Source organism: Pagrus pagrus (assembly GCF_965226575.1).
Source record: "Pagrus pagrus genome assembly, chromosome: 7".
Taxonomy (NCBI): domain Eukaryota; kingdom Metazoa; phylum Chordata; class Actinopteri; order Spariformes; family Sparidae; genus Pagrus; species Pagrus pagrus.
This window is the reverse complement of record NC_140191.1, coordinates 13,658,920-13,683,635: the sequence shown is the minus strand read 5'-3', so window position 1 is coordinate 13,683,635 and position 24,716 is coordinate 13,658,920. Positions and strand designations below refer to the sequence as shown.

General features: G+C 42.8%; 1 protein-coding gene across 2 annotated transcripts; it reads left to right on the top strand.

Moving 5' to 3' along the window:
• Nucleotides 1-1,422: 1,422 nt before the first annotated feature.
• zbtb7b (zinc finger and BTB domain containing 7B) lies at nucleotides 1,423-23,320 on the top strand. Of its 2 annotated transcripts, XM_084358180.1 has the most exons (4): nucleotides 1,423-1,794; nucleotides 4,363-4,469; nucleotides 19,033-20,108; nucleotides 20,239-23,320. In XM_084358180.1, exons 3-4 carry the CDS (start codon nucleotides 19,039-19,041, stop codon nucleotides 20,867-20,869), a joined length of 1,701 nt encoding a protein of 566 aa, XP_084214306.1. In that variant the 5' UTR covers nucleotides 1,423-1,794; nucleotides 4,363-4,469; nucleotides 19,033-19,038; the 3' UTR covers nucleotides 20,870-23,320. The 2 variants fall into 2 exon arrangements, with proteins under 2 accessions (XP_084214306.1, XP_084214305.1); XM_084358179.1 differs by lacking the exons at nucleotides 1,423-1,794; nucleotides 4,363-4,469 and adding an exon at nucleotides 17,471-17,546.
• The last annotated feature ends 1,396 nt before the right edge of the window (nucleotides 23,321-24,716 follow it).

Below are 24,716 nucleotides of genomic sequence, written 5' to 3'. Positions count from 1 at the left end.
TTTTCATGCAGGTTTTTAGATGCCTGGGGAGATGAAAGTATCTGGAATTTCACAATAAAAGCCAAAGCGTAAAACAAACCAACAAAAAAACCTTGTGACCCCTGAGGGTGACTTTTTACCTCGTAACTTTAACTTTTAAAGTCATACTGTTGATTTTAAATCCCATAATCATGACTTTATCTAACACTTTTGACTTTTAATCTCATAGTTTCGACTTCTTATCTCATAATGATGGATTTTATCTCATAATTTCCCCTTGTTATCTCATCATTATGACTCACAATGGGAATATTTTCTTTCATCGTGCTTAGTTTCCATCTTAATTTGTTTTCAACCAATACCTGATGTTGCCTTTTCATACAAGTCTTTCTATTTTAAATCATAATGTGTGTCACAGCTGCACTTCTCCTTTTCTTGTTAATCATCTCGTGACCCCTCAGATCTATCTTGTGACCCCTGAGGGTGCCTCGACCCCTCGGTTGGGAACCACGTGCTTTAAAACAGAAATCAGTGACATTTTTTTTTTTTTTTTTTCATGGAAAATATGGTGCACATGTAAGCGTTTACCTCTGTGAGTGGTGGCACAACCGCAGGGCGAGCACAGATTTAAGGTTAGAGGGGAGGCAGAGGGTGGGCTGACTGAGCTCACCGCAGCATTATATATAGAGACTTCCTGCAGCCTCACATCTGAGCCCACCGACACACACTCCTGGAGCTGCAGCAGACGAGGACGAGATTCAGACTTTGAGACAAAACCGAGGTGATTCCCATAGTCGTAACCACTTCAAAGTGTGCGTTTGCAGTGAAATGAAGCTTCTGTTCACAAAAATATGGCTCGGAAAAAAGTGTTCACAAAAGGCTTCTGTGTGTTTGCACTTCAGCTGACTCCTTTAAGCTCTTTCTCTCGTTTGACTCACCGCTTCACTAAAAAGCCAGTCCCCTGATGTGTGAAAAAAAAAAAAGAGTTTAATGTATCACAATATGTCCCGTTTAATCATGTGGCACCTGTCTGGAGCTGGCTCACATCCACCTCAACATCCGTGGTCACCTCTGGCTCCACTGGGAATACTGCTGAGTCATGACAGAAGGAGGGGAGGGAGACACTATTGGTCTGAAAATGCTTTTACATCTGACAGGTATCAGCAGATATGCTTCAATCCGCTTTCGCTGCCCGCTGCTGTGCTCAACCCACCTATGCTATGATGCCCAAAGGAGAGGAGGAGGAGGAGGAGGAGGAGGAGGAGCAGCGGGGTCTCCAAACCGGCCCACCTCTCTCCTCCCGCCGCGACAGACACCGCTGCTGGCCTATCGCACCAGAGCCGGACCCCCTCCCTCCCTCCCCCCCCATGTGCCCTGCCCACCCCGGCGGTCTCTTCTCCAGCCCTGCCAGAGCCAATCCGCGACTGGGTGTAAGTAGGGCAAGCCGCTTCCTGGTTCTCAGAAAGAAGGAGCAGGGAGTCAGAGTGGGCCGGCGGAGGCAGCAGCGCACAGGGGGGTCAGAGCAGCGCAGAGAGCCGGCGGTCTGCACAGAGAGGAGAGGACAGGAGAGCAGAGCAGAGCAGAGCAGAGAGGACGACCCGGAGAAAAACCTCCAGGAGGGCGAGCTTGACAGGACGGCAGCAGCGGTGCGACCCCCTGGAGGATAAGAAGAGACGCGAGCAGGGAGGATAAAAAAAGAAGAAGAAGTAGAAGTAGAAGAAGAAGTCGGCAGGGTGGGACGGAATAATCCAGGAAGTGTGGAGGCCGGTCAGGTGGGAGGCGACGAGTCTGTACAGGTGACACACCGGCACTCAGGTAACCTGCTTCAGCACACTCCGTGCATTTGCACCGAAAACTATAACACACCTGTAGGTTCAATGTGCTTTAAGCGACACGTCTGTTTGTGCCATGACAGCACCGGCTTGTCTCAACCTATAGCCTCCCTCCTCCTCCTACCTCCCTCCCTCCCTCCCTCCCCGGTTCTGATCGGGGTCACAGGAGGACAATCCACGTCACGGGTATTCGGTAACTCCCGTCGACATGTAGTCCCTACTTTAACGCTTCAATCGTCGCTTGTTTGTTTTTTAAAAAAAAAAAAATGAAACGCGCGTCTCAGGTGCTGCAGCCGCTGTTTTGATCTGTGCGTCTTTGCGCGGCCGCCAGGTGAGACGCAGGCAGAGAGGCAGCGGGAGGCAGCGGGGTCGGCGGGTACATTTCTGGACACTCGGCTGCTAATTATAGCCGAGAACACCGGCTGACATCCAAAACCTAACCTGCTCTCACGCACATCACCTGCCTCTCCGCGGCTCGTGGGCACGCAGAGGAGCAGTGTTGGATCTGATCCCCCCCCTTCAGTGGTCTGTTAGTCATCATTATCACCATCATCATCCTCTCCATGGCGCACCCAGTGTTTTATGTTAATCCCATCACTCCCCTGTGTTACAATAGGATGTGCTCAGGCTGTAATGTTAGGTTCAGGCTGCTGCCTACCTCATGGGTGGGGAGGGCTGTCATGCCAGTGGGCTTGTGTGTGTGTGTGTGTGTGTGTGTGTGTGTGTGTGTGTGTGTGTGTCATTAGATGTGTTGCTGACTCGCCCCTCTGACAGACCGGCCTAACAAGCTCAACTGGCTTGGGTTTGGTTTCCCTGTCTTGGGCACAGCCTGTTTGGTTAAATCTTTAGCCGTCCATGCAGGTAGTTAATGCCTTGTGCCCTCCAGGCTCAGGTGTTGTCGCAGGTTTCTTTTTGGCTCACCTGTCTGTTCTCTCGAGGGGCTGACACACACGTCTACAGGCCTCTTGTCTGCGAGGAAGGAAAGTTTGGGGAGAGCCTTTTTTGTTTTCTTTTGTGTCGTCATGTGAGTGGACGTCTCTAACGATGGCTCCCCACACACATGGAAGAGCCATCAGGGTTTTGAAATAAATTCTTAATGCCAGCTCTGTTTGCTCTGACTTTGTCTGCAACATAATTGGACATCTGTGCTTCATCCCTCGTTCGTGCCGTCCTGATGTGACCTGCAGCCTGCTCTGCTTTCTGCAGGCCCTCCTCTCGTAGCTCATACATGTGTTGTCCTCCCTGACACTCGTATATTTGAGTTTGCGGTGCAGACCACAGTTGATCAATCGATTAGCTGTCAACTATTCTGATAATCGATTAACCATTTTGAGTCATTTCTACCTTTTAACAAGGAGGACGTCTGTTTTATGGTTGTCAGCAGGATTACACAAAAACTACCCAACGGATTTCCACGTAACTTGGGTGGAGGATGTGTCTTTTCCCAGAATAGACCCTGTTAACTTTTGGTGTGGATCCAGAAGTTTTTTCTCACTTTTTTTTAACATTGCGAGATGGGTTGTTCTTCGACATCTTTGTTAATTTCTCAGGGTAATAATGGATGGATCTTGATGTAAAAATCAGGTGTATTTAGGCGGCTGATATCTATGAGTGATTACAGTTTGATCCGGATCCAAATAAAAATTGCGACCTAGAGAATTTAAATATGTTTTATTTTATATTGTATTAGGCTTGATTGAATTAAAGAGGGCGTGGCGGAGTTATGCACTCTGGTTACAAAGACGAAAATTTTCAAATTCCCTGATTTCAGCTTGTAAAACGTAAATATTTTAAGGTTTCTTTACCTCTTCATGACAGTAGACTAAATATTTTTGGGTTGCGGACAAAACAAGACAATTGAGGATGTCATCTTGGCCTTTGGGAAACGGTGAACAGCATTTCTCTGACATTTTATAGACCAAACAACTAATCGATTAATCAAGAAAATGGTTGACAGATGAATCACTAATTAAAATGATCGTTAGTTGCAGCTCTAGTTCAGACACACTCCACCCCATGACTCTCATCGCTTGCATTGAATATTTCTTAGAGAGCTGTGAAAATCATCAAAATGCCATCACTTCTGTACAGTATGGTGTTAATCACATGCATCTCAGACGTCTGTGTCTGTGTCTGTGTGTGTGGGTTTGTGTGTGTGTGTGTGTGTGTGTGTGTGGGCTTTCCCAACCATCACTGACTGTTGGAGAACTTCTTTTCCGAAGAAGTCAAAGTAGGAAGCGGTCGGTTTCTGTCTTTCTTTTATGAGAACCCCCCCACTCCACCCTGAATTACATCTGTTGCATCATGTGATGGCCTGTGGGAGTGTGTGATTATCCACAAGCTGTAACCTCTTTCACACAAGAAAAGACAACGTGTGCCTCAATTAGTCAGCACTTCGTTTTCTCATTTCCTTGATATCAACTCACCACGTCCCCCATCTTTGTTCACATACTTGGTGAATGCCTGACTCAGAGCCCCCCCTTTGGGATGAATAATGCTCAAATTAAATCAGGTTATTTTTTCACACTTCTGTTCCTTTGTTTTCCCTCAGGTGTATGACCTCCGCTGACCTCTGAGCAAAGAAACTAAAGAGGAGAGAGACGAGCGGGAGGCAGAAAGAAGCAGGCAGCCATCTTCTCCTGGGTTTATGGACTGGAGGTAAGAATCACAATTTATATCACGTCGTATGTTCAACCATACATCCCAACATCAGTCCCTCTCTCTTGCAATGGGACAAAGATAATCTGAAGGGTTCATTATCCTCCTAACGAGGTTATTGGTACTAAGTGATGTCGCAGTACACGTCAAGGCAAAGCTGCTGGTACCTGTTTCAAATGGCCTCACTCAAAGGTGGAGCAAAAGGAGGACGTGTAGAGACAATGGTACGCACTTTCAGACACACTTTGTGACTTTCACAATCATTTATGGTAGTGCAGTGGTTGAACACGAGAGTAGTCGTGTGAAGAATGCTAAAAGACTTTTTGATAGGAAGTTCAAACCCTGCCTACAGTATTCTGTTGCCTCTGCAGCCGGCCAGTCGCTGCGTGAAGTTAATGTGAGCATCAGTTTGTCCGTTTGGGAAAGCTGCAGCGTCATTTTGGGGCTCTGGGAAATTGTGATGACGAGCGTGTTTCACAATCCTTTTACATTTTATACACCAAATGATTAATTGTGAAAGAGATTTAAGGGAAACTTTAAAGTGTGTTTACAGGTCTTGAGGAGTACTGCTGCATATTTGAAGAAAGTAGTATAAAGCCTTTTGCTAAGTTGCATTGTGGGTAATGTAGGCGCCAGATTTTGAAAAAACAGTCCATTGGTCTAGCATTGCACTCCTATAACACTATCTGACTCATTATGGACAGTTGTGAGAGATATCGCCTTATTTATTCCACACTTTCTTCTTCCTTTTGGAGACCTGGTGCAGTCATTACCCACAATGCAACTTAGCCACTGAGTGAATGTTTTTTTAATCTTCAAAAGTACTTGCTCGTTATCGTTAAAGTTCTGTGTACATTTTATGTTAATAAGCACCCTCTGCAGGCACGAAGATAAATCAGGAGTCTATGTAAAAGCTGAAACCATTAACTTGTTGCTGTTGGCGTGCAGTAAAAGTCAAAGTGATGACGTCATTTAGCATAAAGAGCTAAGTTATAAACCAAACTAAATGCACAGATGAATAAAAGAGACATGACAAATTTCAGCTTTTAAATAAACCTGCCTTCATCCCCTCGAGCTGCACAGACACATGATTATGAATGTACGCATGTTAAATCAGTTCCTCAATGATCGAAAACGGACTGAGATCACTTGAGGTTCCTGAGTTCAGCCCACCCTGTGTCTGAGTAACACCACTGAACTACATGTACGTAGAAAAGAGCTTGACTAATTCCCTTGATGCGAATCAACCAGAACCGCAACATCTCTCTCCTCTGTCACAGTTTACACCACAGTCAGACCTCACTGGACTTTGTTTTTTATGGGATGGCCATAGAAAAAATATGACCTGAATAAAGTGGTCAAGCAGTTAAATATTTTATAAGCAACCTGGAAGTTAACTCCTCTGTAGTTTGTTGCCTGCAGACGCTCAATAACTGCAATCGGCTTTTAAAGATGGCCCGGGAATGAAGCCAAAAATAAACTCATGTTTTTAAAACGGGCTCGTGATATTTATAGGTTTTTGGTACGTGATAACGACAGAGCAGCACTGCTTCTGAGAAGCTTTAAAGCCTTGTTGATGTGCGTATAATGGCAAGCTAAACTTTACTGTCTAGCTGAGGACACATTTCTCCAATGCCAGCAACATCAACAGCCTGCAATTTAAATACAACTGAAAAAAATATGTATTTGTAAATCTATGGTGGATATTATACAGTTTTTTGGACTAACCCAAAGCTCGATTTTTGATTCTGGTGACTTACAATGTAGTGTATTAGGGAACATAACAGCCTAAAATAACAAACACAACATTTTTTGGTTGGTTTTTACCTCACAAATAATAACTAAACATACATTTGTGACAATGATCCCTCCAAGGCTCCAGGGTGCGACTAATTTGGTCGCACAATAATCCAAAAAAAAGATTTATTGGTCGCACCAGTGCACCTGATATTCAGCAGGTCAGATTAAAAAAAAATTTGCCTATAAAAATATTTTAAACAAACACCACCTGGGTGTGTAGACAGTTGACTTTGAACGAATGTTTTCCTGTTTACAATCATTTACATAATTTGTTGAGGAATTAAATTAAAATGTGTCACTGGGTGCACCTAAACTATGCATACAACACGTGTGAAAAGATATGAACGTAATGGAGGCAGGATATTGTACAATGGCAGTAGAGCACTGAAACTCCACAGGGAGAAATAATTTTAAGTTACCTCAAGCATTTTATCAATAATATCAGCCAACCAGTATATCAGTTGGGCTCTTCTCAACAGAGGGAACCTGTGGCTCAAAAAAATTAAAATTTACCTCCAGGTTTTAGGAGTTCAAACAAGACGACACAGCAGACAACAACACATCAAACAAGGAATACATATTTTTAATATTACTTTCTTCAAATTCTCATCAACTTACTGAGAAGACTGTATCCTTTTAATAAAAATCTTACACAACCCGCTCTAAAGACCATCTAGATCACTGAAGTCTTTAATTTAACTGGACAAACCTGATCAGAATTTACGTATAGAAGCATAAAGAGCTTCTCCAACCAAACCTAATTCACTGTTTGTAGTGTTTTAACACACTGCAGCATAAAGATAAAATTAGTAATGACATGTTAATTAAAACATTACAATTTCAGCGCTACAACAAGTACAAACCTGCCTTTGTCCCCTTCCTGATTTGCTAATTGTCGTTTGAGGCAAATTCCTGCTAAACTCTATTTTGAAAACACAAATTATATGAATGATAGAGTGTCATGTTCGAGCATGACAGCGGATTATACGTTACATGTAGTTATTAACACTTCATTTGAGTCGAGTGTGAGTTTTTCTGTAACTTGTGTTTGTGTTGTGTTGTGTTGTGTGTGTGTGTGTGTGTGTGTGCAAGTCGGTGTGACAGATCATGTGACCTTGGTTTTGCTGGGGTATGACTGGTGACAACCATGTGTCCGTGAACTGGTGGGTGAGAGGAAGTGAATTTGAGTGGTCTGTCAGGCGAGGAACATTCACACGCACACACATCACATACATAAAGACACACACACACACACACACGTACACAATACATGCACACAGTTCCAGGAAATGCTTTAATTAGGACATGTAAGCCCATATAAATTCCCCCTTTTCAGACACGGGTCTTTCAGTTTCATGCAAACCGACTGAGTGGGAGGAAGGTGGGGAGAGAGAGACATAACGGGGGAGGGAGAATGGGAGTTGAAAGATGTGAAGGTTTCCCCTTTTGGCCCTAATATTTGAAGGTATATCACCTTTTTTTCTCAGGACTTTGCCGTGCGGAAGAAACAACTAATGATAATGTTCCTGCGAAATAAAGGAGAAACTACACACCTGCAGTCAGACTGGTGTGTCATCCAATGCAAGAAAAGGGGATTAGCTTCTCAAGAAAAACATTTTTCAGTCGATGTTTTGATTGGGTCATGCCAATTATTTCCCTGCTGGAACTTATCGGTTTCATGATTGGAAGTCCCCTTTATTTAAAAACACACATATACCATGACTGTATCCCTTTGACCTCCGCACAAATGACACATTTTCACCATATACAGCGGTTGCTTCTCCACATTGAGGCAATAATGGCACAGGGGTGACTACACGGTGTCCGTAATCCAGTCTGCTGCTACCACGGTTGAGTCTTGCCCCCACTCGATCTGTTTCAATAGAGGAAGTTCTCTATCTGCCATTTCCTCTTTTCAGTCATGAGTTTCTGTAGCATTTGACAGCCCTCCCTCGCTCTCGACCACCAGCCTCGCGGCCCACGCCGCCCAGCGTTAACCAATCGGCAGGTGGCCGTGACTCTTCTCCTTCTTGTAAAGAGTCAGAAGACGGAGAAAAAAACAGCTTGAGAAAAAAGCTACAGGCTGAAGGAGGGATCATGATTCAGCTCTGCTAGTAACAGTGCAATTGTTTCTGTGCACATTGAGCGGGCGGTTATCATAAATAGGTACAGTGAGACAACACTTCAGGGAAAGTGAGAATAAACACCCAAACATGAGCAGGCGAAGGGAGTCATTGTTGAAACTGACCCCTTTCATATGTGATGTTCAGAGGGGAACTCCAGCTGCAAATGGAGGCTTTTATTCCAAAACACTCACATACCCATCCCTTTTGGAAAAGTAAAATCACTTTATGTTTTGTTATTATTTGAAAAACATACATTATTATTGTTTCAGAAAGGAAATATGATGCATCAGATTCTGCGCTCCCTCAAGAAATGCTCCCCAAACATCGACACTGTGAAAGAGAAAATCATCATTCTGCTGAGAGACGTCCATCACGAGAAGTTGTCAGTTAGTTTAACCTTGTGTCTGACATCGTTTATGCGCTCGTGCCGCTGTCTGGCTCACAGCAGTGGGTGTTGCACTTGACAGCTGGACCGCAGGACTAGAGGTTATTCTTAAGTTCTGATATAATTCATGGATAGTTACAGTAAATCAAACAGTCTCCTCCCCTGTCTGTGTCGTTACCGTGCTGTTAAGCTGATCTGTCAGGAAGGTGACACATCTTTCACTCATGTCCTCCAATTGTCTTTTTCTCTGAATATTTTTGTTTCTTCTCTTTGTTTTCTTGTTAAATCTCTCTCAGAGTTTTTCGCATGATTTCAGTGTCAGGATGTCTTCCATTTATCTCTGCATCTGCTCTAGTGGTCGACCATCTTGACTGAGCACAGGAAGAGGAAACTGATCAGGATCAGTTAGTTTTGCGACATTTTTCTCTCTGTGCGTTTGTGTGTGAGTCTGTGTGTGTCTGTGTGTATGTGTGTGTGTCCAGTGCTTTTGCAATGTCTTCCCTAAAATGAGAGGTCAATAGTGTGGGAGAGCAGCAGCTGTTGAGACCCTCCCAGTGATGTGGCAACTTAACTTAATGTAAGACACAGAAACATGTGCACAACATTAAGTGTTCTTATCAACAGATGCTTTGTTCCAAAACTGATTATGTTGTTTTCTGCAGCCTCTAGGCCTGCACGATTAATCATAATATTATTGAAATCCCAATAAGTAATATCCAAATCGCAGAAGCTTTACGATAGAGGTCAAATGTGTGACATTTTGAAGTACTGTAATGCTGCAGACATGCCCTGGTCTACAAATCTTGTTCTCCAGATGTCAGAGAACGTGTCGGTGGCGACTTTCCCGGAAAATACCACAAGCGGCACACAGTTAGTGATGCGTTCACCCAGCGGTGGTTGGTTGGCCAGAAAGAGTAGGTGGTTCGCACACGACATAACAGTTTTGTTTGTCTCATCTTTATTCGCTCATGGCCGAACAAAGACAAGACCGATAACAGCAGACAATGAAATTTGTCGCTTTTGGAGGCTTGGCAAAGCTGCCAGCCGACAACTGACTGACGTCACACAGGCGACACTGGTTCTCTGGGAAGCCGGGGGTTTCCAAAATTACACCTGCAATTGCCGCTTCTGGAAATCTTCATAGTTACTGCTTTCATATTTTGTGATGCCAAATTGATCATTTCCAATAATTGTGAATCATATCGCATATCATAATATCTTTCAAAAAAATCACAGTCACATCTACGTCACATTTTTCCTTTGTTGAAGACATTTTCACTCGGGCTGCATAATATATCGTTCCTCCAGCTTCGACATATAACAACCTTTTTTGCTTTTTGCTCCAGCTACTTGCGTGAAGTTTATAATTTTAAATAGTTGTTTTGAATATGTAGAGTGTTCGATTCATTCTGCAGCTGCAGGTGTGGTGTTCTTGTGTAAGACTGTTGTGTATACAAATACATAAATAGTTACGTAATTGAATTTAAAAAAACGTAACATTATAAGTTTCATAAAGGGATTTTGAGTGATAAGTGACCACAGAGCTTTTGAATAAGCTGTAGTTATACACATTTGTGCTTCTATCTTGGAAAACATGAATACAACAATATACTTGGAAAGGAAAATGAGGCCACGTAAAAAAAAAGTTTATGGGTGTGAGTACATTTATATTGTTTTATGAATTACCGAACACATTTTATTGATTTGTAGAAAATATTCATACTATGAAAAATGCTTTTCATATGCTAATGTAACATTGTCTATTCCTTTAAATAAATCATTCAAAATATAAATGTAAAAAAAAAATAAGTCTTTGCTTTGTAACTACTTATTTAAAACACACATATATATGAGAATGTGGCTTTATTTTTATTTTTACAATACTTAAACACTGTTTCTTGTATTCACCGTCTATGAGACAAACAGACAAATGTGCCTCCAAATTCTTAAATTAAATAATAATAGATGTTTTTAAAATACACATGGTACGTTACTGCTTTTGGTTTCTTAGCACAGATTTCGAAGGAATCTGAAATTGGCCCCAACGGAAAGTCTGACTGAAAAGTGACTTTCGTGATGCAAATGAACATTTCTACTGCACAGTAATGTGAATATTCTCCAGTTTAATCTTTTAAGAAATGATTCACTCAACATATGTATGTAAAAAGGATCCATTTTGTTTACTCTCAGTATAAAAAAAAAGTAGGATTTTGACCCGAGTCACAGCATCTGATGCTCACCTTTGCAATTAACCCCTGCACGGTTCAACGGTTTGTACGGATCAACTTGTTCAAACACCCCCGTTGAGTTACAGTTGATAAATTACTGTATGTTTGACTGTAATGACACCTTTTTCACCCTTTCATTGTTTTCAATACAGTTTTTCACATGCAGTGTTGCACTCTGAGAGGAAACGTTCCTCAACTTCATCAACTCAAATTAGCTCATCAGGCACACAGACGTCATTAAAACCGCATGCACTACAATAAAGTTTCTATCCTGCTCTTGCATATTAATTGATGCAGCAAGCGGTACGTGATTCGCCCACACACCTTGATGCTCTAGTGTTCACACACACAGTTGTGGAGTGTTTTGGGGCTAGAAACTGCTGACCAGATAAAGAGCGAACACAGAGGGTGAATAAAGTGTGAAACCACTCCGTCAGCATGCCGTTTCTCTCACATCTGTGTGTGTTCTCCATCTTCAGGCAAAACTCCCTTTTGGTGATGCTAATGATAGAGGTGGCTGCTACCACATCTCTCCCTCAGACATCTGCACACACACCCACACAAACACACACACACCTGCAAGGACTCTCTTGCTACTTCCTGTGGCTGCGTGCATGTGTTCACCTCTCGCTCGAACGCTCTGTTTATCTCCTAGTCGTCACTGCTCCTCTCCCTTCTCTTCTTCTGTCTCCCCCTTCCTCTCCCCTTGTAACTTAACTCTCTCTACTCTTGTTTCATGTCTCCTCGCTAACACAGATTGTTCGAGGCCGGGACTAGATTTTCCTGTCTTAACCTCCCCTCTCTCCTGTGCTTTATCTTTCAGAGTATCTCGACACCCACTCCCCCTTCACTCACTCTCATGTGTTTCTCCTCCTCCATACCCTCCTTTTCTCTTGTGTGATTTCTAAGAACATGTGTGATTTTAGAAAACATACCTCCCTCATGTTCCTTTTGTTGTCTCTTCTCAAATCTCGTACCGTTTTCCTCTTTCCAACCTCAGATTGATTTCTCTTCCTGCTACTGTTGCTCCCTCCTCTCTCTTTAACGGTGGCAGAAATGTCGTAAATTAAACTCATTTCAGGGAAAATAAGGCACTTGAAATAGACAAGTCTTTTTTTCACTTTCAGAGGGAAATCATTTTGGTATGAGCTTGAATCATCGGTTTCAGAGTGGTCAGAATCAAAAAGCTTTTACCAAAGAATTAAAAAAAAAAAAGTGTCATACTCACTTGAAAAACTTAAAACATGGAGCCTAGCGAGCAACATTGACAGGAAGTTTTCAAGTTTGCATAACTTTAGTTGTTATATTGAGATTAAAAAACAAGGGTGATGGTATGTTGGGCTGCATGTACACTAGTGAAATATTTCAATATACAGTAATATAGTGTAATAAAAAGCGAGATATCACAAAGGAATTTAGTGCATACATTCTGTTTATTTATTTTCTTAAAGGCTAAATTACAGTAAAATAATATTGTTCTCTGCTGCCGTTTAAAGTGGCATTATGTAGTTTCTCAGAAGAAATTCAAACTGAATTTTAATATTTACAATAGTAATGAAGTAATAATACAAACTCAGAAATATTTATTTTTTCCTTACTGAATAAACGAGCTGTTCTCGGAGGAAAATAAGGTCCCAAGTACACTGTTTGAAGCTACATAGGTGGCAGGGTCCGCCAAATATAAACAAAGTAAAACAGTATGAAATTGTGTTGTCCTTTAAGGTCAGTTTGTTTATTCAGTTAATTCAGTCATGAAAACAAAGAGAGTTTGTTTACTTAGTTTGTTTAGGCATAAAAAAAATCAGTCGATAAAGATCTTTCTCTTCTGATTAAAATGTCTTCCCCAAAACCACATAGTGCACCTTTAGGTTGAGTGAAATGACGTCTTATTCTTTCAAACTGCCTTGTGAGCAGATATCCTCTAAAAAGCCGCCCCCCAAATATTCTCAAATACAATTTTGAAGCCGTTTATTTAAAAATGATTGGGAAATTTTTGATATTTGACGTCGGTGTTGCCTACCTGTTACAAAAAAGGGTTCATTTCTGCGAAAAGACAATTTTATATACATTAACTTCAGGTTACAAGGTGGTGGATGTTGCAGGGCAGAGCCTATATGTACACCCAAATGTCTTGTCCCATGTGCTGATAAGCTGATAATCCTCCAGCAGATTCACATTGGCGTTCAGGTCTCGCATGCAAACTGGCCGCTGTTATAGCTCTCACAGTGGAGTGTTTGTGGTGTGGTAGGGCGAGGGGATAAGGGCCTCTGCTCTGCCAGCCAAATGAATAATGTAATGTGTTCTAAGACCACAATGTGCGCATGCGTCCACACACACACACGTACACACACACACCATAATGCCCCAGTTACAGTAAGGACAGAGGAGGGCTTGGCTGCAGTGTCTTTCTTGACTAAAAGACAGAACAAACTTGTGCTGAGTAACGTCAGCTCTCTGGACTTCTCTTTTTTAAATAAATTCCTCCTTAAGTCCAGTCATGGCCGGGTGCAATCGCTCTAATTATCAAGATCTCAAGTCTTGCCTTTGACAAATTCAAATGCCGATTCAAATTCTCCCTGTTTTTATATCTGCTGGTGGGATGCAAATGTTCAGTTGGGACTCAGGATGGGTGGTGTTTTTATCTCCCGGCAGAGGTGGAGCTGTATTATTAGAAGTCCTGGATGTGTTGCCAGTATTTCTGGGTGTATTTGTTGCTTAAATGTTTAGCACTCAGATAGTCCTGAGAGAGTGCTCTGCTGGGCTGAGTGCAGCTTTGGTTTGGCAGACATGCGTGCACTCTCATCTCTTCTCATCCCCCCCCGTTTCCTCCTCCCCTACTCTTCCTCAGAGAAGGTGTCCCAGTACCACATGCTCCACTCGCTACCCCAAATAAGTGAGGTGCAAAGAGGGTGAAAACTTTTTTTTTGTCTTTCCTAACCCCCTTAAAATCTGTCACACAGAGAAGAGAAGTGGTGAGAGGAAGACGAGTGTGTGGAGGAGAAACGGTATGAGCTTGAATCTTACTTTCCGTGTGTTTGGCCGCTTTGTTTTTCAGTTTCTCTGGCGCAGTCGTAGTTTAGCATCAGGATTTGTTATATTGTGGTTGCGAATAACCTCTCTAGTACTGGGTTTTGTCCGAATGAAAACGGATTATGTGTGTGTGACTGTGTTGGAGTGTGTGTGCATGAAGCGTTTCACTTGCTCCTTACTTGTGAGGGTTTCAGTTTATTTTGTTTTGCATTTGAGCTGCTGCAGTGGTTAAAAACTCATCCCCATACAGGCATTTTATGTAACAACATTTGGACATAAAACAATTGTTGCTAATTATTGTCTTTCACCCATCGACCTTTCACATTTAGCTTTAATGTACGACTTTGTAAAAGAACTATCCATATTCTTCCCCTTCACTTATTTAAGTACTGAAAGTACTGAGAGCACAACACATGCAACCAACCATACAGGCTCACATTAACCAACACACACACAAGCGCACACACACACACACACACACACACACACACACACACACACACACACACGTACACGCACTTTGGAAAACATCTGACATCAGAATTTATAAAAGCATTTCTCCTTCTCCCTCTCAGCCACAGTTTTCTGTGAATAGTATAAAGTCATATTTTCCCCCTTAGCGCTGGAGCCTGATATAATTGAGGTGGACTGGGAAAACTTACAGCCTTTAACGGAAAATAAGACCCATAAAAATAATACCAACAGTTCTAGTTCCAGTCATCACACACTCCGAGCGTGTGCAGAAGGATTTCACGATATAGTCGATGGATTCTGCTTTTATACTGAAGAATAAATCTCTGTGTGCAGGTTCGGTCAATCCTGTCATTTTCCTGGCCCACACACAGAATTTTTTTTTTTTCTTTCTTTTTTTTTCTACAGGAGTGACACAGAGCCATGGTAGTGGACAGTAATGGTGGATTTAAGTTTCCATTTCTTTTTCACTAAAATGAATACTCGGTGGATTCTCTTCTAAACACATTTCATTTGATTTTTTTTTATCAGTTTCACAGTCGGATCGTAAAAACTTAGTTGTAGCTTTAGGTTGACTACACTTGGCCCGGTAGTAAGATAAACACACAATGATTAAAAACCTCCAAGTGTCATCACTGTTGTTTATAGTGGCAAATACATCCTCGTCGTTAAGAGAGAGGAAGAGTGTGCACATAATGAAAGTGAGGGATGAGGAAACCGTAGAGTTGCAGAGGAGGTTGAATTCCTCCACCGTCGACAAAGGAGTGGGAGGTGAGAGCAAAAAACAAAGAAAGAGATAAGCGACTATTGTTGGAAGGATAAGATCTGTAGCGTTAAATGCATTAAAAAAAATGACAAGAGGGCACTTTTTTTGAGAGATAAACGACTTTTCAGTGAGTGTTTTTCTTGTGGTTTCATGTTTTGGAAAGACTAACAGTGGTAATAAATGACACACCTAAAGGCAAACAGTGATATCAGTTATTTGACTTTAAGCTAGTGAACCCTAATTAACATGAATAAACCTACAATGACAGTAATTATGCTTTACGATAATGGTTTAACACGTGCTTGTGAGCCAACATCATTATTTTGTTTGCAAGACAAAGTGTGTTTGTGGTATCTGCCTGTGGGCTGTTTTAACATTAGTTACAATGTGTTGCAAGATTCAGCAACTTATGCAGACATGTCCTTGGTTAGCAGTAAAAAACAGAAACAAGGTGAAAAGGAACGAGAAGGGGGGATATGAACAGTGTGTGTGTGTGTGAGAGCGGTTGTGCATGTCATGATGTGTCAGTATTAAGTGACTCACAGACAGACAGAAAATTGATGGGAATCATTGCAACTTCTCTGCAATCTTGCTATTTTCCGAACACGTCTGTGTTCTAAGGAATATGCCTAAAATAACAAGCTCGAACCACCAACCACCCATGATGCTTTTTTTTTTTCTCTCCCCTGCGCCGGAAATTTAACGTGCGTTGTTGTGTGCTCCTCCTAAAACCCCTTTGTGTCTCGCTTTTGCTGCACTGCTTTGCTCAAGTTTTCTGGTTTCTGTGTTTTAGTGATTTTTCGCTTATTGACCGCTATTCAGAAACTGGGCAAATCATGATTACTGTGTATTTATGTGCGCGATAATTATAGGCTGCAATCCTGTTTTCCTGTGGATGTATTTAATCAATGATTGCTTTGGATGGTGATCCTTAAATATGACATTGAGGTCTGTTATCGTGTCGACTTACAAAGAGACAAACTGTGCACAAGCAAGGTCAAGAGATGCATTTACACTTTGTCCTACAGAGGCTTCGGTGGTGAGTTTCCAGTGGGATTTCTTTTCCAACCATGACGCTGTAGGGCTGCAACTAAAAGTGAATCTACAGATTATTTTCTTGATTAAAGACAAAAGTGAAAAATGCGCTAAAGCAGAAGCTGACGTCTTCAGATGTCTATTTTCATCCAACCCAACATCCAAAACCAAAAGATAATCACTTTACAGTCATGTTATTATGAAAAATGGCTTGAATGATTGATCCATTATAAAACATAGTTGCTCTAGTGTGGTGGAAAATTAAATAAAATATGTGTATGTATATGTGAGGAACAAAGCAAACGTGCCCCTCCACTTCCTCACTCGTCTGTATCAGCGAGTACACATGCCGTCCTTGTCGCCATGAGTTGAAGAGATAATTCTTCTGAAAATGCTTTTTGTTTTGAAAAATAGAAGTAAATATCTGTTATAGAGGCCTTGGTTTTATTTTATGACGAGCAATAAGTGGCTCTTTCAAAGGAAGAGCTTTCTGCCCCAGTTTGTCTTTGTGGCAGATGTAATATGGTTAAACTCTCATACTGCACCTACCTGAATGTTTGTTTTTGGGTGTAATATGACTCATAATGCCAATATGATTTCTTACATGATTGTTCATTTTGACATTGGGTTGAATGAAAAAAAAAAAAGAAGGTGTTTCTGAGGTGTTTTGGTTGAATGTGCTGGTTTCCTTCCTGCCAAACCAGTTCAATTAATGTGTGGTCTGAACTCTGAAGGTTGTTTGTTCTACATCATCAACAGTCCTGCTGTAACCTTTGATACACTACACCCCGTCTACCTGTTGGCTTCTTGCTGAACGGGGAGAGGTCGACGACGAGATCGTGTTTATCGGAAAGTGTTCGGAAAATGGGCCGTTGGGTTATGGAGCGAGGGGGGCACGTGGGCGACCTTAGGGGGGGGGGAGGGGTATCTCTGAATCTGCCTTCGTCACTTGCACCCTCTTTTGATACAACAGGAAGGAGAGTGAGCGTCAGAATGTGCGAAAGAGGTAGACATCCCCAAGGATGAACGCTTAACCCCGACTTCTGACGGCGAGATCAGACCTTTAAGTTACACATCTGAGGGGTAGACGGAAGTAGGAAGAAAGACAGTGGTTTTCAAAGAGAGAGAGAAGGAAAGCCAGGGAGAAGAGTTGTAAAGAGCGAAAAGATGGATGCCAAAAGACACACGCTGCCTCGACTCCAGCTGACTGTGCCCATGCCATTGAAGATGGGGAAGGTAGGTTTAACATTTGAGGCATCTTGGCACTCAGAAAGGGAACGTTTGATATCTATTTGAAAAAGGCTGGCAAGTTCTTGTGAGGAATTTATTCAATTGGTTGTACTTGTACTTTTTGTTTGTTGTTGGATGGGTAGAGTACATTTATACGTGTTTTAAATGGGGTGGCATCGCGATCGTCACATAACTGGTTAACTAGAACAATGGTGGGTGGGGGGGGCCACAGATTGGCACGCAATGTGTATCTGTGTGTGCTCCTGTGTATTTAATAGGGTGTGTTTTGGAGCAGGTTAGTCAGGTGGATGCAGTGTCGTTGTGAAGAGCCCTCTGGGCACTGTGTGAACACTGTTATTGGATGGCCAGGGGGCTGCCAGTTGCTATGGGAGGGATATGAAGGGCAGGGAGGGGGGGGGGAGTGAGATCTGGAGGGTGAGTTGTTTGTGGAAAATCTGGTCTGCTCAGGTGTGTTCGAGATATTGTTGAGCAGGTATAGTGTGGACAGGGTGAGGTGCGAGCTCTGGGAGCCAAAGAAGGGAGTTGTTGGGTCTTATTACCACAGACCTCGTTATGTCTCACAAAGGGAAATAAAGAAACTTGTTGGCCTTATGTGACTTGCATTGCAACATTTTACCTTTAAACTCACTGGTAAACATAAAAAAAAAGACAAAGAGAGGACTGAAATAAATGAAATTTAGTAACTGGCTGTAAACTTTATGTTGCAGATCAAGTTTGCGAGTGATGTACTTTTAAACTAGGCCTCATAAAGGTTGTAATTCTTCTCTTGCTGTTTTTTCCTTCCTCATTCTTTCATTGGTACTCCCCCCTTTCACCCACTCTAGTCTTGTCACTTCCTCTCCCTCGCTTGCGTTTCTTTCGTCTCTCTCTCCCCCATTAGTCCGTCTTTCTTCTCCAGGTATTTTAATCAAACGGCTAATGCTATAAAGGTTTCACACGGGAATTAACCTACTGCCTCTCGTTACAGCACCTACAGCACATTGCATAATCCTGCATCCTTTCCACGTCACTGTTATCGAACATTTGGTTTTATCCCTTGCGCACTCTCTCTCTCCGCTCTAATGATTATTTCTTCTTCTCCTCGCTGTTGTATTTTGCCTCTCCTGCTGGCTCTGTCATCTCATCGCATTCGTCCTCGGATGCCCCAACCCCCATCTCACTGGCCAAAATCGCTGCCTCCTGATTTAGTAATCTGGAGAGAGAGGGAGAGAGAGAGTACAGGGGTTGGGGAGGGTGAGGATAACGGAGAGAGTTGTTGCTAAGCCTGGTTTAAATTGTCCCTCACGTGAAAGAAACTCCTTGTGTCGGTCACGCTATTGGACATTTACTTTTAGGTACTTTTAAGTGTTCACGAGGCTCTTTACAGAAGCGATAGAAGGAAAAGAATCTGATTTTATTCACATTAAAGGACGATTGTGTCAGGTACATATTTCAGGCTGTCCTCTTACCTGATTTTCTCCTCTTCATGCAGGTGGCAATGTCTCCAGGAGAGGACGGTCTGATTGGGATCCCCTTCCCGGAGCACAGCAATGAGCTCTTGTCCCACCTGAATGACCAGAGGAGGGCGGGGCTCCTCTGTGACCTCACTCTGACGTCCCGCGGGGCACGCTACCCGACACACCGCTCAGTCATGGCCGCGGTCAGTCTCTACTTCCGCCAGCTGTTCGGGGCAGAGGAGGGGGGCGGCGAGGGTGGAGGAGGTTTCAACGTGTGCCAGCTGGACTGCGTGGCACCGGACGCCCTGGATGCCCTGCTGGAGTTCGCCTACACTGCCACCCTGACCATTCCCAGCTCTGGGATGAGGGATGTGCTGAGAGGGGCTCAGCTTTTGGGCATCCAGTGTGTGGCTGACGCATGCAGAGACATCCTGGGGGAGACAGCGGAGGCAGAGGGGGAGACAGCAGAGCAGCAGAGAGCCCAACACACAGCTGCTGAGAGGATTGCGCAAGAAGAGAGCAGGATAATGAAAGGGTCCCGAAGAAAAACGGACAGAAAGAGGGTGAAAAAACTTGGGTCACATCACATCGACTCATCGGCTTTGAACCCCTCACCTGCTTCTCCCATTTCGCACCCGTCACCTGCATCCGACAGCTTCCGCTCCCTGCCGTCCACTCAGCCACCCAGCCCAGAGCCAGAGGAGCTTCGCCACAAATCTGGGCAGAACGGAGATCCAAGGGCGATCAGAGAGCCAGGGAGAGGGGCCACACCAAATGGAGGGCTCCTCCACTGGCTCCCTGAGCGGCCCCGTATAGCCCACCCGCCTCCTGTTCCGCCTTTGAATGACAAGCTGTCAGAGGAAGATGACATGGAAGGTTTTGGCGACGATGGTATCCTGATGGGAAGCACCTCCATACCTACCTCTGTAGCTGATCGAGGAGGGGCGGCGTCAGCAGCGGGAGGTGGGAGAAAGAGGAAGTCTCAGACGCCCCAGCAGTGCCCTGTTTGTCAGAAGATCATCCATGGAGCGGGAAAACTGCCCCGACACATGAGGACACACACTGGAGAGAAGCCCTTCCAGTGCTCTGCCTGTGGAGTCCGTTTCACTCGGTACGGGAACCTCTTACATCTAATATGCACAAAACAAAATGGTTTGATGTATTGCGAGTCTTTTAATAATGTTTTGCTCCTCTCTCTCTTCCCTTCCTGCTTCTTCATTCCTCATCTTTCTCTTGATTAGAAATGATAAGTTGAAGATCCACATGAGGAAACACACAGGCGAGCGCCCCTACCCCTGCCCGCACTGCACTGCCCGGTTTCTCCACTCTTACGACCTCAAAAACCACCTGTCCCTCCACAGCGGAGCAAGGCCCTTCGAGTGCCCGCTCTGCCACAAGGCCTTCGCCCGAGAGGACCACCTCCAGCGTCACCGCAAGGGACACAGCTGCCTGGAGCTGCGCACACGCCGGCCCAGACGTGGGCCTGAGCACGGGGAGGATGGGAGAGGGGATGGCAACATGAGGGAGCACTCCAACCATCTGGAGGCTCTGGCTTTACAGGCCCACTCCTCGGCGTTCCTCCCTCACCAGGTGCTGGATGGTGGGAGCGGGTCCGGCCCTCAGCTGATGTTTCAAGGCGACATCGAGAGGGAGAGGGAGCGGTCTCTCGCCCTTCAGGCTTTGGCTCAACTTGGGCCTCACAGGCTGGCCAGTTACCCTGAGCTCTTCCTGCGAGGTCTGGAGCTGCGAGGGAGCCGAGAGGCAGACGGAGAAGATCCAGGAGGAACCCACTCGCCGGCTTCGCAGCGGGACCAATGGCCTGACGAAATGGAAGAGGAAATCGGAGAAGAGGAAGCGGAGGAAGAGGAATAGTGAAGAGTGTGTGTCTGTGTGAGTGTGTGTGTGTGTGTGTATACATGTGTGTCTGTGTGGTAAAGCATCCACAAAAAAAAATCTCACTCAGGTGGCTGGACTAATGACCTGCTGCTCCCATATAGAGAGCGCTTAAAAAAGAAACAACTAAATGATAAAAAGAAAAAAATGGAAAACGGGTTTTCTGAGATATTTTAAATGTTTGTCTTCTTGCTCTTGGCTTTTGATTTAATTCGTCTTTTAACTTTTATTTCTCGTTTGTTTATTTTTATGTGTTTCAGGTTTGAGCTGTTTGATTTGACTTTTCTAGCTGGAAGTGTGTGTGTTGAGTGTGTGGTTAGCGGGATGCTTTTCACTATGCAAACTAAAATCCAGAGCTGCGACATTTAGGGATTTTTGAAGATGTATATTTTAGTTACAATATAAATGTATTGATTCAGGTGCAATTCAGAAGTCATATCACCTATATCACAAGAATGAGTTTGTGTGGCCACTGTCCTCTGGTGGTTATCAGTGGAAATGCAGTCTAATGAATCCATCTTTTTCTGTACATTGTAAGCAATAATGTTCTTTGTGTCTTTTCTTGTTTGTGGTAGAATCTTTTCTTTGATTTGGTGCTTAAACCAAAGATTTTAGTTGAACTGTTCTCTTAAATCCTAAGTTAACAGGTGAGGTGAGGAGAGGAGAGGTGACTTGTAGCCAATGTTGGGTTTGTCGAGAAGATGCATCCCAACTGTTTTGATAGCCATGAGAAAGAATCTGCTTCCATGTTTGAGTGTTTCAGAGCCGTAGAGCTCTGCGTTAAATGCCTGACCAAAAGAGACAAAGTCTGGGTCTATGAGTTGATTGTGTTGAAGACAATTCTTCTTTTTCCCAAAGGCTGTGGATTTCAGTCTTCCAATGCACTCGTTTTGAGTTCCTTGTTTGAAAAAAAAAAAAAAAAAAAAAATAGAAAAGGGGCATGTTATGGGGGGGTGAATGAAATGACTTGCCCCTTTTTTCTGTACTTATTTATTTATTGTTATTTATTAAGACTCTTCTGCTGAAACTCTTTTGTGAGACCAAATCCAGGGTAGGGCACAGATCACAGTCTTGCAAGAAGCTGCATTGCGCTAAAGATTTTTGGCTCAACGTCTCCATATACCTGAACGCCTTTTTAACGGGCTGCGTGTCTTCTTTTGGCGATTCTTCCTCGAATGCATTCTTTGCACATTTAACCCCGTCAGGTACTGCAATAATTACAGGCACATTCCATCCTCTGGGGTTGAGAGAAGGGAACAGAGCAAAGAAGAAGAAGTCAGGGGGTTTAAAACCTTCGGTGTAACCGGAACACAACATGACTTTGCTGTTTGACGTTTTCAGCATGCTTCTCTGTTGTTAATTCCACATGTATAGTACTGTATCACGTGTTATTGCATGGCAGTTCTTATAGATCAGCCACCGCTGTGTCTAAAGGGGCCATTATCTTTTGAGTTAATCTATCTTCGACCAAAAACCTTTTTAGCTTTGCCATGCTTTACCTGGACCAGCGCATTAAGGCCTTTTGCAGGGTGTAATGCAATCATTAATGGCTTTAAGTGACAGCAGTTGTCTTTTTATTTCAAATTCTTTCAAAACCCATGTAGTCAGGACCTGGTGTAGCAGTCGCGCTGGTCTGGCCTTGTGTGCACTATCCGCTCCTTTAGTAAATCATTTTTTATTTCCAGTTTATTTGCACTATGATATTTGAGAGCTTCAAGCCTTTTCGTCTGACCTTTGATATCTAGTCCATTAACTCACTCAGTACGATTTAAGATTGTGATTGAAATACTTCTTTAAAACCCACATACGTTGAATACTCTTCCTCCTGCTTAATGTACAGAGTTATATAGTCAATATAATATATATATATATATATTGGGATGAAGTTGCCTTAGATTTTTTTTGTGCTGCAACTATTCTCAGGAAACCTTGAGCAATGCACTAAGTGATTATACAAAATATAAAATGGGAAGAAATCGTTTGGTGCTGTGGGGTGATCGACAACCTTCATGTAAGGCCAGTAGTTTCAAAATAAGAGATTTTGTAGATTTGCATAATTTGACGTTTGAAACCCAAATTAATTAAACCTATTGTAAGAGTAATCTACTGGCCTTACTGGAACCAGTCCTACTGGAATGGCAGTATGACAGTTGGTCCTGTTGATGAAGGGTGTTGGCGATCCCAGTCAGAGCTTTGTGAATGAATGAGGGTTAACTGATGCCAGCTGTGAAGTGTGTGTTTCTATGTGAGCTGTTTGTTTTCTTGGCTTCGGTGAAGGGACACGGGGTCCGGTCTGAGCAGAGACCCCGCTATCAGGGATACATTTTTGTCTTTCAGTTTTTAGTGGAACCTTCTCAGAGATATGAATTAATTTTCCCATCATTTGTTTCAGTTAATGTAAAGAAAATAAATAAAGATATCTAAGCTTGCTGTTGGCTGTCTTACTGTTACTGATTTGTATTACAAAAATGACTCTTTAAGCAAACTCTCACTAGAACCTGACAGATACAGGATTTTTGAGGCTGATGTCCATAATTGAAAGGTAAAAATATCCAGTAAGAAGATGTCAGATTATATATATTGTTTAAAAATGTCAACCATAACAGTTTCATTAAGAAACACCTAGATTTGGTGAGGAAAGAGTTGTGACTGACATGCGTACTGAGAAGGACATTTTACAATCACAAAGTAACCTGTGCTCTCTGGTGGACAAACAATGTAATGGAGACATTCTTCTTAAAATACCTCAAACATACCTGAAGCCTTTCTGTACTGACATTTCTTATTAATCATTAGCTGATACGAAGCTGATATTGTGCAATAACTTGAGCCAACTGTATCAGTAACCCACTAATAATGATTTTTTGAAACAGATGCTCTTTAAAATAAACTTACACTTTAATAAATCTCAATAAATGCCAGCCCCCCTTGAAAGTAGCGAGTCTCTTAAAGGATATTACATAGACATGTTTGTTTTACAGGCCGCCTTAAAATATCCCTTAGTTCTTTGAACTGCTAACTTCCTGACATAGTTCAGGAAGACGGGAACTTCCCACTACCACTTCTTTGATACTACCAAGGAACCTAAAAAAGAAGGAAGAGTCATTACATCTTGGTGCCAGACTATTGTTACAGCTGTATTGAAGTCAATGGGAGTTTTATGGAGAAAAACACTAAAACCCAACATATCTATGTCATATGACTTCTGATGAGGAAATGCCTCCAGAAAATGAAAGAACACACTTCAGATTCAGAGAGTGGGTTAATGACTGATTTTTCCCAACTGATTGACAGGGCTGATAATATCGTGACCAAACTGGGGACATCGGAGGGAAAACAACAATTCGATTAAAGAAAATATATCGTTAACCTACTCTCTGAAGTGTGTTCGTTAACAATCTGTGGCGAACACAAGTTTATGAAACTTACACATTTTGTTCAGCAAGAGAATCTACACAGATGAACACCACTTTTGTGATTTTCAAAGCGTCAGTTAAATCGCTGAAGTAAAAAGCTAATATTAGGCTATAAACAAATTAAGTTGCAGTCGCATGACGGAAACGTCACCACCACTAAACGTCTTACTACACAAATACTATACATGTTTTCTACAAATTGATCGACCTACAAGTTGTAACGTTAGACAATAGAGTGGTGTAGTTCGTAGTCCTAAAACAGGGAAATCAGTTAGCATTTTCACACATCCGGTTCCCTTGTCTCAAAGTTTTTGAATTGTTTTTCAGTTAAATGCCTGAAATAAGGTCTGTGGTTACCACGGGCTTATGATATTCACATGTTTTGTTCTAGGACATAAAATACATAATTA

Excerpts from the sequence above, each read along its gene's own strand:
- zbtb7b (XM_084358179.1), top strand. The coding sequence starts at position 17,478 with ATGGATGCCAAAAGACACACGCTGCCTCGACTCCAGCTGACTGTGCCC. Across the intron at positions 17,547-19,032 it reads TGCCATTGAAGATGGGGAAG|GTGGCAATGTCTCCAGGAGA; the intron begins GTAGGTTTAACA and ends CTCTTCATGCAG. Across the intron at positions 20,109-20,238 it reads TGTGGAGTCCGTTTCACTCG|AAATGATAAGTTGAAGATCC; the intron begins GTACGGGAACCT and ends TCTCTTGATTAG.